Source organism: Protobothrops mucrosquamatus, unplaced genomic scaffold, assembly GCF_001527695.2.
Source record: "Protobothrops mucrosquamatus isolate PMUCROS unplaced genomic scaffold, P.Mucros_1.0 scaffold108, whole genome shotgun sequence".
Taxonomy (NCBI): Eukaryota; Metazoa; Chordata; class Lepidosauria; order Squamata; family Viperidae; genus Protobothrops; species Protobothrops mucrosquamatus.
Genome location: NW_015386480.1, coordinates 1,508,452 through 1,523,840, shown reverse-complemented (window position 1 = coordinate 1,523,840; position 15,389 = coordinate 1,508,452). Strand labels below are relative to the sequence as shown.

Genomic DNA, 15,389 nt, shown 5'->3' with positions numbered 1-15,389 from the left:
AATTACAGTTATGAAATAGCAATGAAAATAATTTTATGGTTGGAGGTCACCACAACATGGTGGCCACGCCCACTTGGTGGCCACACCCACTTGGCAGCCACACCCACTTGGCCACGCCCCTGGCACCTGGGGTCACCACAACATGGGGAACTGTATTATGGGGTCACGGCATTAAAAAGGTTGAGAACCACTGATCTAACTTAAGTTAAATTAATGAAATAGAACCGACATGATAGCTCTCTGGGTTAATTATGGTCTTATTTCTGTCATGTCAGAAACTATAGTTTAGCCACCACTGGCTGTAGAGGTACTTTGAGAGCTGGACCCCAGGCACGGGGGCCCCACCTGGTCCTGCCACTGCAGACGGGCCTCCTTGCCAGGCGGTGGGTGAGCAAAGCCCTCAGTCAGCTCCCTCACTTTCAGCTGAAGCTGGTTTTCTCCCTTCAAAGGTCCTCCTTGAGGAACTGGCTCAGATGAGTATCTATGGAGAGTCCCCGTCATCCTCAGTCATAGTTGTCTCAAAGGTGCTTTTTCAAAAAGGCAACTGGACTGGGTTTTTTTCCCCTTTTTCCTTGAGAAAGAAGAAGAGGTTTCGCTTCTTATCCAAGAAGCTTCATCAGTTGTGATGGGGTGTGTGTATGTGTGTAAGGATACAGTCGGTGCCAGGTACCTGAAAAAGCACCTTTGAGATAGCTCAGATGAGCTTATGACCACAACCACAAATGTCATGGTGGGACCAGATGATGAATCAATAAGTGGTCCAACCTATCCAAAATTGTGACTTCTTGTGTTTTAAAACCTAACTTATTGTTCTGGCCAAAATGGCTGCTTCATGGGATTGCTTTGTCATTTTTCCCAGTTCTTTGTTTTTACAGCTCTTACCCTGATCCTTTGCTAGCTGCTACAGCTTAGATTCGTAGAACAGCCATACTTGAGGCAAAATGATCATTCAGATTTATAGTGCATCTTTGTGTATGTGTGAGTCTGCTTTCACAGAGTTAGGGAAGTATTACATGATAATTGTTTTTGCAGCTGCAGAGCTATTAGAAGACTTGGAAAGGGCTCTGCTGCATACTGCTTCATTTTTACTACAAAATGGATTCCTTGATTTAAAATAGTTGTTGCTCTGTTTTGGGGCCATGACATTCAAGGTGTATTAAATGATTATGAAAAAATAATAAATGGAATGGAAGCTTACCAGTATCGATGAATAATGTTAAAAAGCAGGACTTTACTGGGGAGGACGGGGAACTGGGATGTTTCTTAGTGGTCAGACTCCATTTCCCAGCAACCCCAAATATGTGGGTGATGGAGGCTGGGAGAGCTTGCGCTTTTTGAGCCAGATCTGGAAATACACAGATTCTCCATGCTTGAATTAAAACTAAGAAAGCAACTTCAGAAATCTTGTATAGAATAAAACCAGGCAGTCACTTGCAGGGAAACAAACCCATACAACTTCATTCAATTAAATGGACTACCCCAAAGCCTAAATGAGCAGCAGAGAGCAACAAGGAGTTCTGGAATAACCAAATTGTAGGGTTTTAATTAACTACAAAAAGGGTTTTTCTACAGGAGACACCCAACTTCTGCAGACAAAGATGTGGCAACACTGTCAGCTGTCCAGCCAGTTGGAGTAACAACAGAGAGCCCTTGAGATACTAGCCAGATCTCAGACTAGACAGAGATTTCGCATTTTGAATTGTGCCTATAAACAATTCATGGATGAAGTCTTCTTACATTTAGAATAGAATAGAATAGAATTAGAATAGAATAGAATAGAATAGAATAGAATAGAATAGAATAGAATTAGAATAAAATAGAATAGAATAGAATTAGAATAGAATTAGAATAGAATAGAATAGAATAGAATAGAATAGAATAGAATAGAATAGAATAGAGCTGGAAGGGACCTTGGAGGTCTTCTAGTCCAGTCCCCTGCTCAAGCAGGAGAACCTATACCACCTCAGACAGGTGATTGTCTAGTCTCTTTCTAAAAGTCTCCAGTGATGGAGCGCCCACGACTTATGGGGGAAAGCTGTTCCACTGGTTGATTGTCCTCAGTGTCAGGAAGTTTCTCCTTAATTCCAGGTTGCTTCTCTCTTTGATCAGTTTCCAACCACTGTTTCTTGTCCTGCCCTCTGGTGCTTTGGAGAATAATGTGACCCCCTCTTCTTTGTGGCAGCCCCTCAGATACTGGAATACTGCTATCATGTCACCCCTATTTCTTCTTTTCTTTAGACTAGCCAGACCCAAAATTGGTTGCAGTATTCCAGGTGTGGTCGTACTAGGGCTTTATAAAGCGGTACTAATACTTTGTGTGATCTTGATTCTATGCCTCTGTTTATAAAACCCAGGATTGTATTAGCTTTTTTGGTTAACTGCTGCACACTGCTGGCTCATGGTCAAGTGATTGTCCACTAGGACTCCAAGGTCCCTCTCACAGTTACTGTTTTTAAGCCAGGTCTCGCCCAATCTGTACTTGTACCTTTGATTTTTCCTGCCTAAATGTAAAACTTTGCTTTTCTCCACATTGAAACTAATTTTGTTGGATAGGGCCCATTGTTCAAGTTTGTCAAGATCTTTTTGGATCCTGAGCTTGTCTTCTGGGATGTTGGCTACTCCTGCCAGTTTAGTGTCATCTGCAAATTTGAGTTCCCCTTCTATTCCCTCATCTAAGTCATTTATGAAGATGTTGAGAGTACTGGGCCTAAGACGGAACCTTGTGATATCCCACTTCTTACTTCTTTCCATGTGGATGTAGTGCCATTGAGGACTACTCGTTGAGTACGGTTTGCCAGCCAGCTACAGATCCATCTAGTGGTGATGTTGTCTATTCCACCTTTTTCTAGCTTACCAAAGAGTAGGTTGTGGTCTACTTTGTCAAATGCCTTACTGAAATCTAAGTATACTACGTCCACAGCATTTCGCTGGTCTACTAGTTTAGTCACTTTATCAAAGAATGAAATAAGATTGGTTTGGCGTGATCCCATAGGGTTTAACAAACCCATGCTGGCTACTGGTTATGACTTTGGTTGCTTCTAGTTGTTTGCAGATCTGTTTTTTGATTATCTTTTCTAGGATCTTTCCAGGTATATTGATGTTAAACTGATTGGTCTGTAGTTTCCTGGTTCCATTTTTTCCCTTTCTTGAAGATGGGAACCACATCAGCCCTTTTCCAATCCTCAGGTACTTTCCCGGTGCTCCAGGATTTATGAAAGATGTGGTGCAATGGTTCTGAGGTAACATCTGCCAGCTCTTTAGCTGAAGTCTGCTCATACTTAGGAACCTGGGTCAGCAGCTTGGCTGTAATTCCCCGACCCTGTTGAGATTTTTCAAACAATGTTGTAAACAGTCTTGTAAGTCTGGAGCTTCATCACATCTGTTCCATGCAACTGAGTTTTTCATATTATAACTGAAGTTGGAAGATGCTGTGTCAAGCTGTAGGTACTTGAGCATCCAAAGCTGGGACTAGCACCATCCACTTTCATAGTCTTTAGCCCCATAATCCAACCAACATGAGCTCTGCTGTTTCAGAAAGGTCTAAGGAGAATTGAAGCCCAAAGCTCAAATGATGATGGAATAGAAATATAAGGTGTCTCAGAAGCACGAAGTTAGGGAAGCTGCAGGTACAAATGTAGTGTCCAATTTAAATGATGTATTCGTTGTCCTTGACAGGCAAAACCCAGAGATTCAACTGCCATTCCAACAACGACTTCCCCACCACCACAGCCCGACCTCTTCACTGACCTCTTTGGGGTCCCTGACGCTGTTGCCATCACTTCCGCCTTCCAGGCTGTCGCCTTCTCAACATCAGCCACCTCTGACCCCTAGCCACGGAGACCCCTTCTCTCTGCCCCGGACGCAGCAGCTTTTTTTGCCCAACCAGATTCACCAGGGTGACCTTTATCGATTCTGCCAACCTCTTACTGGACAGCATCAAGGGGACTCTTACTCGGCCCTGCCCAGGCCCCCACCAGCACCGTCTCCCTATCAGCAAATGCCGGTGGACCCCTATGTCATTGTCTCCAGGGCCCAGCAGATGGTGGAGATCCTCTCCGAGGAGAACAAGTCTCTACGGCAAGAGCTGGATGGATGCTATGAAAAAGTAGCAAGGTTGCAAAAGGTAGGAGGTCATTTTTCTTCCCTCTCCTTCTGTTTGGAAAGTCCCAAGGGTGATACTGTGGAGAAGGCAGCGCTCTAGTGAATCAACCGTCTATACCAGGGCTTTTCAACCAGTGGTACGGGTACCCCCTGTGGTACATTGGCACCTGGCAGGTGGTACGCGACCCTCCTAGAAAAGGGGTAGCGGGGATGGGAGTGCTGCTGGGCGGGCAGGCAGGCAGGTGTCTTGCTCGGCTGTGCCTTGGGGGGCACTTTTTCAGTGCCATTGTAACTTCGAACAGTCACTAAGCGAACTGTTGTAAGTCGAGGACTACCTGTACTTCATCACTTTTTTCCTTTTTTTTTTTTTTTTAAATTTTGTCACCTTGCTAGGCGACTGGTGGTACTCGGATATTGCCATATCCTAAAAGTGGTACAATGGGTGAAAAGGTTGAAAAGCCCTGGTCTATACAGTGTCCCCCATCTTCATCTCCTGATTTAATCTGTGTACAGGTAGTCCTTGACTTACAACGCTTGATTTAGTGACCGTTCAAAGTTACAACTGTTATAACCAAAGTTATGACTGTTTTTCATACTCATGACCATTGCATCATCCCCATGGTCATATGATCAAAATTCATATGCTTGGTAACTATTTCATATTTATGAAAGTATCCTGGGGTCACGTGATCCCCTTTTGCAACCTTCTGACAAGCAAAGTCAATGGGGAAACCAGATTCATTTAACAACCATGTTAACAACAACTGCAGTGATTCATTTAACAACTGTGGCAAGAAAGGTCATAAAATGGGGCAAAACTCACTTAACAAATGTCTCACTTAGCAACATAAATTTTGGGCTCAATTGTGGTCGTAATCTGAGGACTACCTGTACTGTGTCGAATTTGGGACTACTTTAATAGACCCTAAGAGAAGCTACCGCTCAGTGGCAGAAGGCGTGTGTTGGTGTGCAGAAAGCCTCAAGCTAAGGCCTTGGCCCTCTCCGACCCACCCTACTTGCTGCAGACGAGTTTCTCCCTTAACTACTGACTCCCATCATTTCAAGCTAGGCTGTTAGCAAATATTCTCTGGGAATCACGGGAGATGAAAATCAGGCCAGGTTGAGGGAAAACTACACCAGACATTCAGAGATAATGAGTCTCTAGTTTGGGGCAAGGGCTGAGTTCCTATATTATTCCAAGCCATAATGCAGTCTGTCTGGTTTTTACTTAGCATGATATGTCATCCCAGTCATTGTGCTTATTCAACATGTTTGAAGTGAATAATATCTTAGAACAAAGCATAAGCTTCCTGTGTGCAAACCTTGCAAATCAAGATTTTGTCAAGGTGTTGGAATGTCTCTATGGTTGATTCACAATTCCTTGGAGTATTGCAAGGGAGATGCATTCCAGAGTGTTTATCCTGTAGTGTGACTTTTGTATGCTGACTCCCTCTGGCAGTGTGCAGGGACCTCACATCTGGCTCCCAGCTGGCCTCCCCTGCAGACATCCTGGAGTCCGACTACCCACCTCAGGGTTAACCTGGAGTTCGTTGTTGTGTGTCAGATGAAAGGGACTCCTGCTGCTGCTGCTGCTGCTGCTGTGCTGCAAGGCCCGGACGCTCCCTTTCCACACTGTCCAAACCAGTCAGCAACTCTTCTCGGAGTTTTGCACGGAGCTGATGGAATTCAGAGATGAATATTAGAACACACTGCTGAATATTTTTTGTGTTTTATTTTCATTTAATTATTTGTTATAGCTAGAAACAGAAATCCAACAAGTTTCAGAGGCTTATAAAAATCTGGAGAAGTCTTCTTCCAAGCGGGAGTCTCTGGAAAAGACCATGAGAAACAAGCTGGAATGTGAAATCCGTAGACTTCATGATTTTAATCGTGACCTCAGAGGTAAAAAGAAACGTTAAAGTTCTTCTTATTGCTGCTGAGTGATTGAATACCTGTATTTAAGATCAGTGATATAATTCTATGACTCCTAAAAAAAACCCCAGAAAACACCATGCAGCTCACTTTTTGTCCCTTTGTAAAATCCTTTGTATGTTCACATTATATTTACTCTTGTAAACATTCAGTATCATAATTTGGGTTGGAGGAAATTCCTGCCCAGGTATAAAGTTCAATCTGTGTTGCTGAGTTCAGGGTCAAGTGACTGAGTTTGTAGCCCCCAAAGAGTCCTCAAAGAGAACGTAGAATTTAAAAATCCAAAACCATTTTTATTAATGCAGCACAGGAGTATAGGATAGTAATCATCTTTTTTAAAGCACTGTATTAAGATCACTTACAGTTATTCTGTTCTGTAGAGTGTCAAGACAACCTATCTAAATTTAACAAGGAAGGTGGCAGTATAAACATTTAGAAAAGAGAGTCCTCTTTGGGAAAGAGAGATCCCAACCTCCCTCTCCTCATGGCTGGACACGTGAAAGGTCCTTCAAGACAGACCTTAAGAGATGAGCAAACTATTCACCTGGGCCGCTGCATGCTTTCATCTGTCATGATCCCAAACCATTTAGGCCTTTATAAGAAAGTTCCAAAGCTTTGTATGAAAACAAATCAGCAGTCAGCCTGGTTGATGAAGGACGCGTGGAACAAGGACTGAAATGGGATGCTGTGTTTTGCACTAGTCTTAATTCTTAAATCCTGTCCATTTGTGGTCCACCCAGAGTACACCCCATTAATTTAGAAACATGCTTAAAACCTGTGGCTAGTTCTGTCTTTTCCAACCAGAGTGCCAGACCTTCCAGAATAGGCCCTATTCCAGAACCACCTCCAAGCTGCACCCCCCCAAAAAAATGATCCCGAGGAAGCTTAACCTGGTTCTATCCAGATCAGGTTGTGCCCTCCATTCTGACAGTGGGTGAATATTCCCTCCCCCTTCTCTGGACTGAGCCGACATCCAGTCAGCCAGAGCAACCAGACTCCATCGCCTCCCTTGACAAAGAGGGCCGTACATCCTCCAAATTCCAGGGAAGCTCCCTGAGCATCTTCACATTCATGCACAGGAGATCCAAAGGTCAGTGACAGTGACGTCCAGTGGTCATCCCCCAGCACTGCTTCCTGAATGTGCCTTACCAGATCCTATACTGGTTCAGTCCCCAGAACAATCCTGTTGTTTGGGCTATCAAATGACATGATCAGAAATGCAGCAGAACAGCAGCACTTTCTGCTGGTCTTTAATCTGTAAAGACACCTGGGCCCATTTCTTGACCCAGCCAAGCACAGGAAGAGATGAGCTGCCAGACTGGCCCCCGTTTACTCCCTAGGAAAGAGCGACCTTCGGCTCCATGGGTGCTAGAGAAAAGGTACTTTTACTAGAGATACTGAGTGCAGCGTGAGCAAGGCAAGCTCTGAAGAAAAACTGCACAAAAATCGTATATTGAAAGCAACCCTCAAATGTCCAAAGCCCCCCCCACCAGGGCAGAGCAATCCAATCGAGTCCTGGTCTGATCTTTTGGGAACTAGGTGCCTCAGGCCCTGTGGTAACTTCCTTGCCCAGGGCCGGGGTCCTTGAGGGCAGGCAGATGGCTCGGTTTGACACCTCCGGGTCCTTAAGTACTGCACTTTGCCTCTGTCTTTTCGAGAGTCCAATATCTCCCTTACTTCAAAGTGTTGCTCTCCTTGGATAAAGAGAGGGACCGGTGGCGTGGGAGGAGGCGGACAAAGGGGAGAGGTGAATTCTGGTTTTAGTAGGCTACAGTGAAAGACGAGGTGGATTCTCTTCGGGGGGGCTAGCATGTCTTTCATGAGTGGTAGGGGGTACACATTCTCCGCACAAACTGCGTTGAGCCCACGGTAGTTCACACACAGGCGGAGAGAAGCATCCTTCTTTTCTCGGAATAGAACCGACTTTTTACCTTTTATGGTGGACATGTGATATAGCAAGAAAATATTGGAACAGGATTCATACATTAATACAGAAAATTTTTAAAGTGAATATAGAAAGAAAACCAGAGACTTTTCTTTTGGGGTTAGTGGACAAAGACCTGGAAAATAAATATGGAACCTTGATGTTATATATGCTGACAGCAGCAAGAGTACTCTACGCTCAGAAATGGAAGACCACATCAATTCCCACAGCGGAGGAATGTTTGCAGAAACTGAGGGAGCTAGCAGAGATGGCTAAATTGACTGCACTGATTAAAGGAAAAAATATTTTTATTGCTACGTGAAGACCACTTCTGGACTTTGTGCTTGAGGTGGAAAAAAAATGAAACTTTGATTTCGGGTTTTCCTGACTAGATAGTGCAGTTTGGGTTTTGGCAGTCTAGCCCCAGGGAGGATCTCGATGGCACAGTCTTGGCCGGTGAGGCGGGAGCACATCAGACGCCTTTTCACTAAAAACCTCCTTGAGATCTCAGTATTCCTTGAGGATTTTTGGAGGGAGGGAGGGAATGGGGTGACCCTTCTTGCACAGAAGATGTTGATACTTGCATAGAGGATGTCAGACTATGACATTTGGTGTCTTGTGGTGCAGCAAAGGTTGAAGACTCATTAAAAGGGATCAAAAAGATTCATGGGAGAAGATAAGGCTGCCAAAAGCCATTTGCCAAGACGGCTGTCTTCTCGACAAGAGAGAAGGAAGGACCTGATGATTCTTTTGCCCTTCCATCCCGTTCAGGGACTTCCCAATGCATTTGGTTCATCACTGTGGAAGCAAAGTACAAGGTTGGGCAATTTGGAATAGGCTGGAATTGAATACAGCAACTGTCCCTTAAAAGGTTTGGAGATGGATCGCCAAGTGTGAGGATACCATGAGTCATGGGGGGACATCGTTATTAAAGATTCTGGACTTGGACCAGTGTTCCGTCCCCAGCGCATTTGCTGCTCTGGCAGGACAGGGTTATCTATTATCTACTTGTTCTGCATTCAAGGTATTGTGCCTTTGAAATAATAAGGTGTTTTGCATTTAGGTAGCTTATAGGTAAAGTTTATCAACACTGATCCTTGCTAGCCAAAATAGGTGCAGCATGTTCCCTTCACTAGGAAGTGTTCAGCGACTATTACATACTTCCTCTTTCCTGACTCATCACTTCCTCTTACAAAGCATTGATGAGCCGTGGTGGCGCAGTAGTTAGAATGCAGTACTGCAGGCTACTTCTGTTGACTGCCGGCTACTAGCAGTTTGGTAGTTCGAGTCTCACTGGCTCAAGGTTGACTTAGCCTTTCATACTTCCGAGGTTGGTAAATTGAGGACCCAGATTGTTTGGGGCAACAGGCTGACTCTGTAAACTGCTTAGAGAGGGCTGTAAAACTCTGTGAAGCTGTATATAAGTCTAAGTGCTATTGGTATTGCATGGCAAAGAGAAGGGAAGTGAGGCCATTCCAGCCTCCATCTTCTATGCAGAGAAGCCACACCCAGTTCCTCAACTGAAATCTTGACCCATCTGGAGGTTTCGCAGGTGAGCAATGTATCCCTTCATGCCTTTAGGCAGTTTAGGCTCTGTAGGGTGTAGGGTAGTGATATTTTTTAGCCTAGACAGTAGGTAGGCCACATTATAGCTAGGAGTACATGGTCTCTTGTGGAATATGGCTGCTAGTTATTATGTACATATATTCATATGTATAGTTTGTGGGCCTATCCATATGCCATTGCTTATTTTTTACAGTTTTACCTGAACTTTCAGCTTTTAATAAAGATTAGATGGTGAAATACTGTCTCCTTTGTTGAATGGCAAGAAAGGTTAACTGCTTGGATAGCTTTCCATAGAGTCACTGGGTTATGGATTAGCAAGTCCAGGACAATCAGGAACACCCATGTTCCAACTCCTCTTCAGCCATGGAAGTTCACTGGGTGACTTGGGTTGTAGTCACTTTCTTTCCCTCAGTCCAGCCCACCTCACTAGACAGTTGTGCAAGGTGGCAGGAGGAATGATACATGTGGGATAGACTCTTAACAATTAAAGTAATAGTTAATTAATCAGCCCTAACAGTTCAATGATCCATGCATTTCTTCTTCCTTTGCAGATCGTATGGATACTGCTAATAAGCAACTTGCAGAGAAAGAATTTGAAGGCACTGAGGATAACAGGAAAACCATCTCCCAGCTCTTTGCACAAAGTGAGTCCATTACATTTCCTGTACCAAGAGCTGTAGTTAATTGTTTTGCAAATGCACAAAGTGCTTAAAATAGGTTTGCGAAATTCCCAGGAGAACAGAAGAAGCTGGTGAGAGACAGGAACACCCACTGTTGGTCTCTTGCTAGTGAAAGAGTAACCACTGTTGAACTCTTTCTCATATTCACTTAAAAACTTCAGCTGCCATTTCTTCTCTGCTGTGTGGTTCCTTATTTTTAGCTGCCTTGAGGGGGAAGGCCAGGTATATTGGAAAAACTCCTGGTGTCCTGACCCAACTTGTTTTCCCCCTTCCTCATGCTGAGGATCACCTGTTGTGTTAGCTAGACCGTTGTTTTAGAGCAGTCAGTCTACAGCTGAAATCCTTGTGCCTGTACCCTTTAACTGGGTAAAACAAAGCATCATAGGGCAAAACATTTTGAACCAAAGTACCTCAAATGGGCTAACTTACAGAATGCATCCAAAATCTAGGACCCATGACTCCCATGGAATGGAAATTTGGCAAATTTTATAAAACCTTTTATGACATAAAGGTTATCATAAGGCTCTTTATGACATAATATAAAATGTCATAAAATGCTTCCTTTGCTGATGCTATGTAGTTCAGCAGAGGCTCCTTTCAAGGCAGAAACATCTCTGAATATCTCCCTGAATTTTAAGAACTTTTCCAGTACCTTAGAAGCTCTGCCATTGTTGAAGGCATTGAGGAATCTGATGAGGAAGCTTCTCTGAAAGGATGACCCGTATGGTCACAGGTTGGCTAGTGGTTAATTGAACATGGCTTCATCCAGAGATGTAAGCAGGGAATCTCTAAATTGTGGGGAGCAATACTAACAACATTTAATTAATTATATTTAAATGGAAGCTGCATCCAAGTTAGCTTTTGTCCTGACCGCAATGACTGCATTTTAGAACATGGCCTCCATTATGCCATTCAAAGGCTCAATGCAATCTTTGGCCTGAAAATAGTTGCACATCTTTACCCTGAGCCATGATTCCAAGCTCCGGGGGCTGGAGTGTCACACATTCCACTGACTGTGTGTAGCATGAAGCCCCTTTTGCTCCTCCCATGGCTCTGAATCTGCAGCGTTCTCTGAAGAGGAAGGAGATGCCAGGGGTCTAAGGGATGTGTAACACTGCATTCCACCATGTCTTTTACAGTTCATGACCTAGGCACTGGACTATTTATTTATTATTTATCAAATTTACATAGCCACCCATCTCACCAAAGGTAACTGGCTGACAGTAAAAAAAAATGAAGAATTACTCTCAAGACAATCATTACTTTAAGGAGAGAGATGTTCCTGCTGGATTTTGCCCATTTGCAGCCTTTGGGATAAAAGGGGAGCAGGGAGTGGACAGATGGACTGTTTGTGTTTACATCCCTTGGCCCTTCTCACATTCCATTCATCTCCCAGTCTTTTCCTGTAACTTGGCTGACTATTGAAAATGCTGGGAGAAAGAATTCCTCTTCTTCAAAATCATTTGGAAAGAGTTCTACTCTACCTTGCTTTTGAACAAAAGCAGCTTCAAGCTGAGACCCCTGTCCAGGAACACAGATTGATGACAGTGGAAACCAGAATTATATGAACTCTGGTCTCCTGCTTTGAATGCTGTGGGACTTGGCGAGCTAAGTCTCTCAAATCATACATACATATGTGCACTGTGCAAACATATACAACCACACACGCACGCTCATGTTTCACACATACACACACACAGAGAAAGAGAGACAGTCAGTTCCTTTTGACCACCAGTTATTTACTACTGTTTACTTTCCGAAACATAATTTAAGAAAATACAATTCATACCATCCTATGACAATAAGAGTGTCATAATTGTTTGAAAAATGTGCTTGAAACACGGTTCCCTTTATCCACAAAGCTCATAGCCCACATTTTGAGCTCTGCCCTCTAGCAACTTTTTTTCCTTTCTACTGTACTTTATCTGCATAGATAAAGAAACACAGAGGGAGAAGGAGAAACTGGAAGTGGAGCTAGCAGGTGTTCGCTCAACTAATGAGGAGCAACGGAGACACATTGAGATCCGTGACCAGGCATTGAACAATGCACAGGCCAAGGTTGTAAAGCTTGAGGAAGAAGTAAGTCTTTCCATTTTGCTTTCAGACATTATTTGAGCATATTTTTTTTTAACTGAATCCTTAATACAGAGTTTGGTGACTTGAAAATGTGTGAACTTCAATTCCCTTGCTGGCTGAGGAATTTGGGAAGTTGAAGTATCTTCAAGCTGCCAAACTGGAGAAACACTGTCATGATAGTAAGAAGGACACAAGTGGCCTACCCTAAACTGCAGGTGTTGCAAGCATCCAGAAACCCTTTCAGGTTCAGGATTCAAAACAACAAATGATAGTGAAGAATACCTGAAACCCAGTTTAGTAAGGAAGAAAAAATGGCAGAATGTTTTGGTTAGGTCGTAGGAAGGAGTACATGCTTTGCTTTTCCCAAAGCCTTAAAATAATTTAGTACTATTTTTCCATTTTAAGAATGGGAGCATTTTCAAGATTCTTGGCTGCAGAAAGTGTAGGGCTGATGGCCCTAGAAAGATACAATTTTTTTAAAAGTTTTTTATTTATAATACAATTAAAACAAAAATGGACATACGTGGCATTCCAGAGTAAATATTCCTAACAATTTGTTTCTCGTGATACAAAAACTTAATACATCATCCAATTTTCAGATGATAGGGACCATATTGTTGTCTCCTGGTAACGATCTGTTGCAGGTCTTCTGTGTCTGGTTTCATGGTGTTCAGTGATTTCTCCTTCTCCTTGACAGTCCCATAAAGGTCTTTCTGGCCCAAAAGAATAATTTTCATTAGAGAAAAGGTTTAACTGAAAGTATTGGCTTACTCTTCTTAAAACCTTGCATGAGGATCCTCATGGGCTTTCTTTGCTGAAGAGAGACCCACTTGGTGCAGAAATCTATGTCTGTAATTTGACATTAACGTGCCATTACTAATATAGACACACTGGTGATCTCCTATCTGGTGGAGTCCCAGGACTGACTTTGAGGCAGACTGGAGAGGAATGAATTGCAAGCATCTGGTTCTAGTAAGATCCTGTATGAGTTTGGTTCCCCCACAAACATGGGCAGGCGTGTATGTATCCTGCAGTCCTAGGTATTTATATTTTACTGCCAGGAGGGCTACAAACTTCATTTGCTAGACCTCCAGAAATTTGAGAGGTCTATGGATAGCAGTGAAGCTCTCAGTAGTTGCTGGATGCAGTACAGGTTGGATTTTTGCTAGTACGCGATACTTACTCCTACTACAAAGAGATCTTGTTATACGGACTTGAAATTTCCAGATGGAAAGATTTCTCACCCTGACAGCTATTTCTGTACTGTTTCTCTGCCTTTTGTTCAGCTTTCATTCCCTTCCAGTGTTTCTAACCCTTGGATTGTCCTGCACTCTCATTCTTAGTTGATGTCTCCTATACCCGGGGTTTGCAAGATTACTTATGTGGGTGATTTAAGGCAAGGAACACAAAAGCCTTCCATTATCTAAAGCTGCCACTTCTTGTGAAAAATGCTCTTTGCTCCTTTCTGCCTGCCTCATTTATAAAGATGCTTGAAATGTTTAGCTTGCTGACTCTTCACCCCCTCTATGTTTACAAAACGTTATCTTTTCATAAAGCATTATCTTTGCATCATCCTGGTATTAGCAGAATGTCCAAAAAGAGTAGCCCAAAATAACAACATATTTTATTTTATCTTGATCACATAAACCAACTTTATATTCCTTGCTTTCACTTCTAACAATCTTAACCTTTAATTTAATCAAATACTGTTGTGGGATTTGATTTCTCCTCAATTCCTCTTTATCCCATTGCACAGATTTCTTCAAGACTTTAACAAAGTCTCTTTGTACATCTAATAAGAACACATTTTCCAGGTCATTTTCTTTGTATTTTCCGTTTATTTTTTAACAGTTTAGTCAGTTTCTTTTGTATATCCAATACAAGGTCCTTGACTTCCAACCGTTTGTTTAATGACTGTTTATAGTTACAGTGGCACAGAAAAAAGTGACTCATGACTTTTTCATACGTATGAATATTGCAGCATCCCCATGGTTGTGTGGTCAAAATTCGGACATTTGTCGATTGGCATGTTTTTATAATGGTTGCCGTGTCCCTGTCATATGATCAGCTTTTGCGACCTTCTGACAAGCAAAGTCAATGGGGACACCAGAATCACTTAACAACCTTGTTATTAATTTAATAACTGCAGTGATTCACTTACCATCTGTGGCAAGAAAGGTCATAAAAATAGGGCAAAGGACACTTTACTGTCTTGCTTAGCAATAGACATTTGGGGCTCAATTGTGGTCGTAAATCAAGGACTACCTGTAAAGCATCCTTCTCTTGGCCTATCATTTATAGTTCTACTTTTGGTACTTTGTCTTGTCAGATAAAATTTGTTCCACATCTGTCATTCCTTCATTAATGTATTTTAGATCTAGTTTGTTGGTAGAAGCAGACATTATTATTGACAGTGTTGATACATTATAAGTTACTAATTTCTGGCCCCATTATTCAAAGGTCATCTTCAATATTTTTAATGTTATGACATTTTGTAAGTCCCATCAAGCCCAGGTTTGTATTGTTTTTTCTTTTGCTTAAAATATTTGTCCCTTCTAGTATCCTGTTTCTAAAATCATCACTTATTTTTGTTATGACTTGCAATAGTCAAGATAGCCAAAATAAGTCTGTTTCCCAGAGGAAACTCTTTATTTTTTATAGTTAATTCCAAAATCTTATAGTAAATGTCAATATTCCTAATTTATCTGGATCCTTAATTCATTTATTAGATCAAAATCCCATTCAGCTTTTGCTATTTATTTCAAATTTTTATGTTCTTAAATATACAGTTAATCTTTCTTCTGTTCGGAGTTGAAGATAAATTCACCTGATGAAGACCTGTCATCCTGAAGATCTTTATTACCTTTAAGATGGTTAAAAGGCAATTCCTGAAAGTGATTAGAAAGTGAGCTTGGTGCCTTTGAAGAGTTCTGCCATGGTTGTAGGCAAGATGGCTGAAGACCTTATTTCCTGACATTTAAACTGGTGGAAAACCACGGTCTCCTCATAAGAAGCAGCCATCCGGAGCCCATGTGGGCCATCTCCTGTCCTGTCTTTATTCAGAGAGGTTCCTAGGAACTGATCTAGTCACTGCTTCCTTGATCTTTGCA

At 42.4% G+C, this 15,389-nt stretch overlaps 1 protein-coding gene across 1 annotated transcript in view; it reads left to right on the top strand.

The window, feature by feature from the left end:
* AMOT (angiomotin) overlaps nt 1–15,389 on the top strand; it is a 40,944-nt gene that overhangs the window by 7,443 nt on the left and 18,112 nt on the right. The window contains exons 2-5 of the mRNA XM_015812717.2: nt 3,676–4,123; nt 5,859–6,003; nt 10,075–10,167; nt 12,137–12,282. Of these exons, the coding sequence (XP_015668203.1) occupies nt 3,676–4,123; nt 5,859–6,003; nt 10,075–10,167; nt 12,137–12,282 (832 nt within the window). The remainder of the gene's footprint in view (nt 1–3,675; nt 4,124–5,858; nt 6,004–10,074; nt 10,168–12,136; nt 12,283–15,389) is intronic.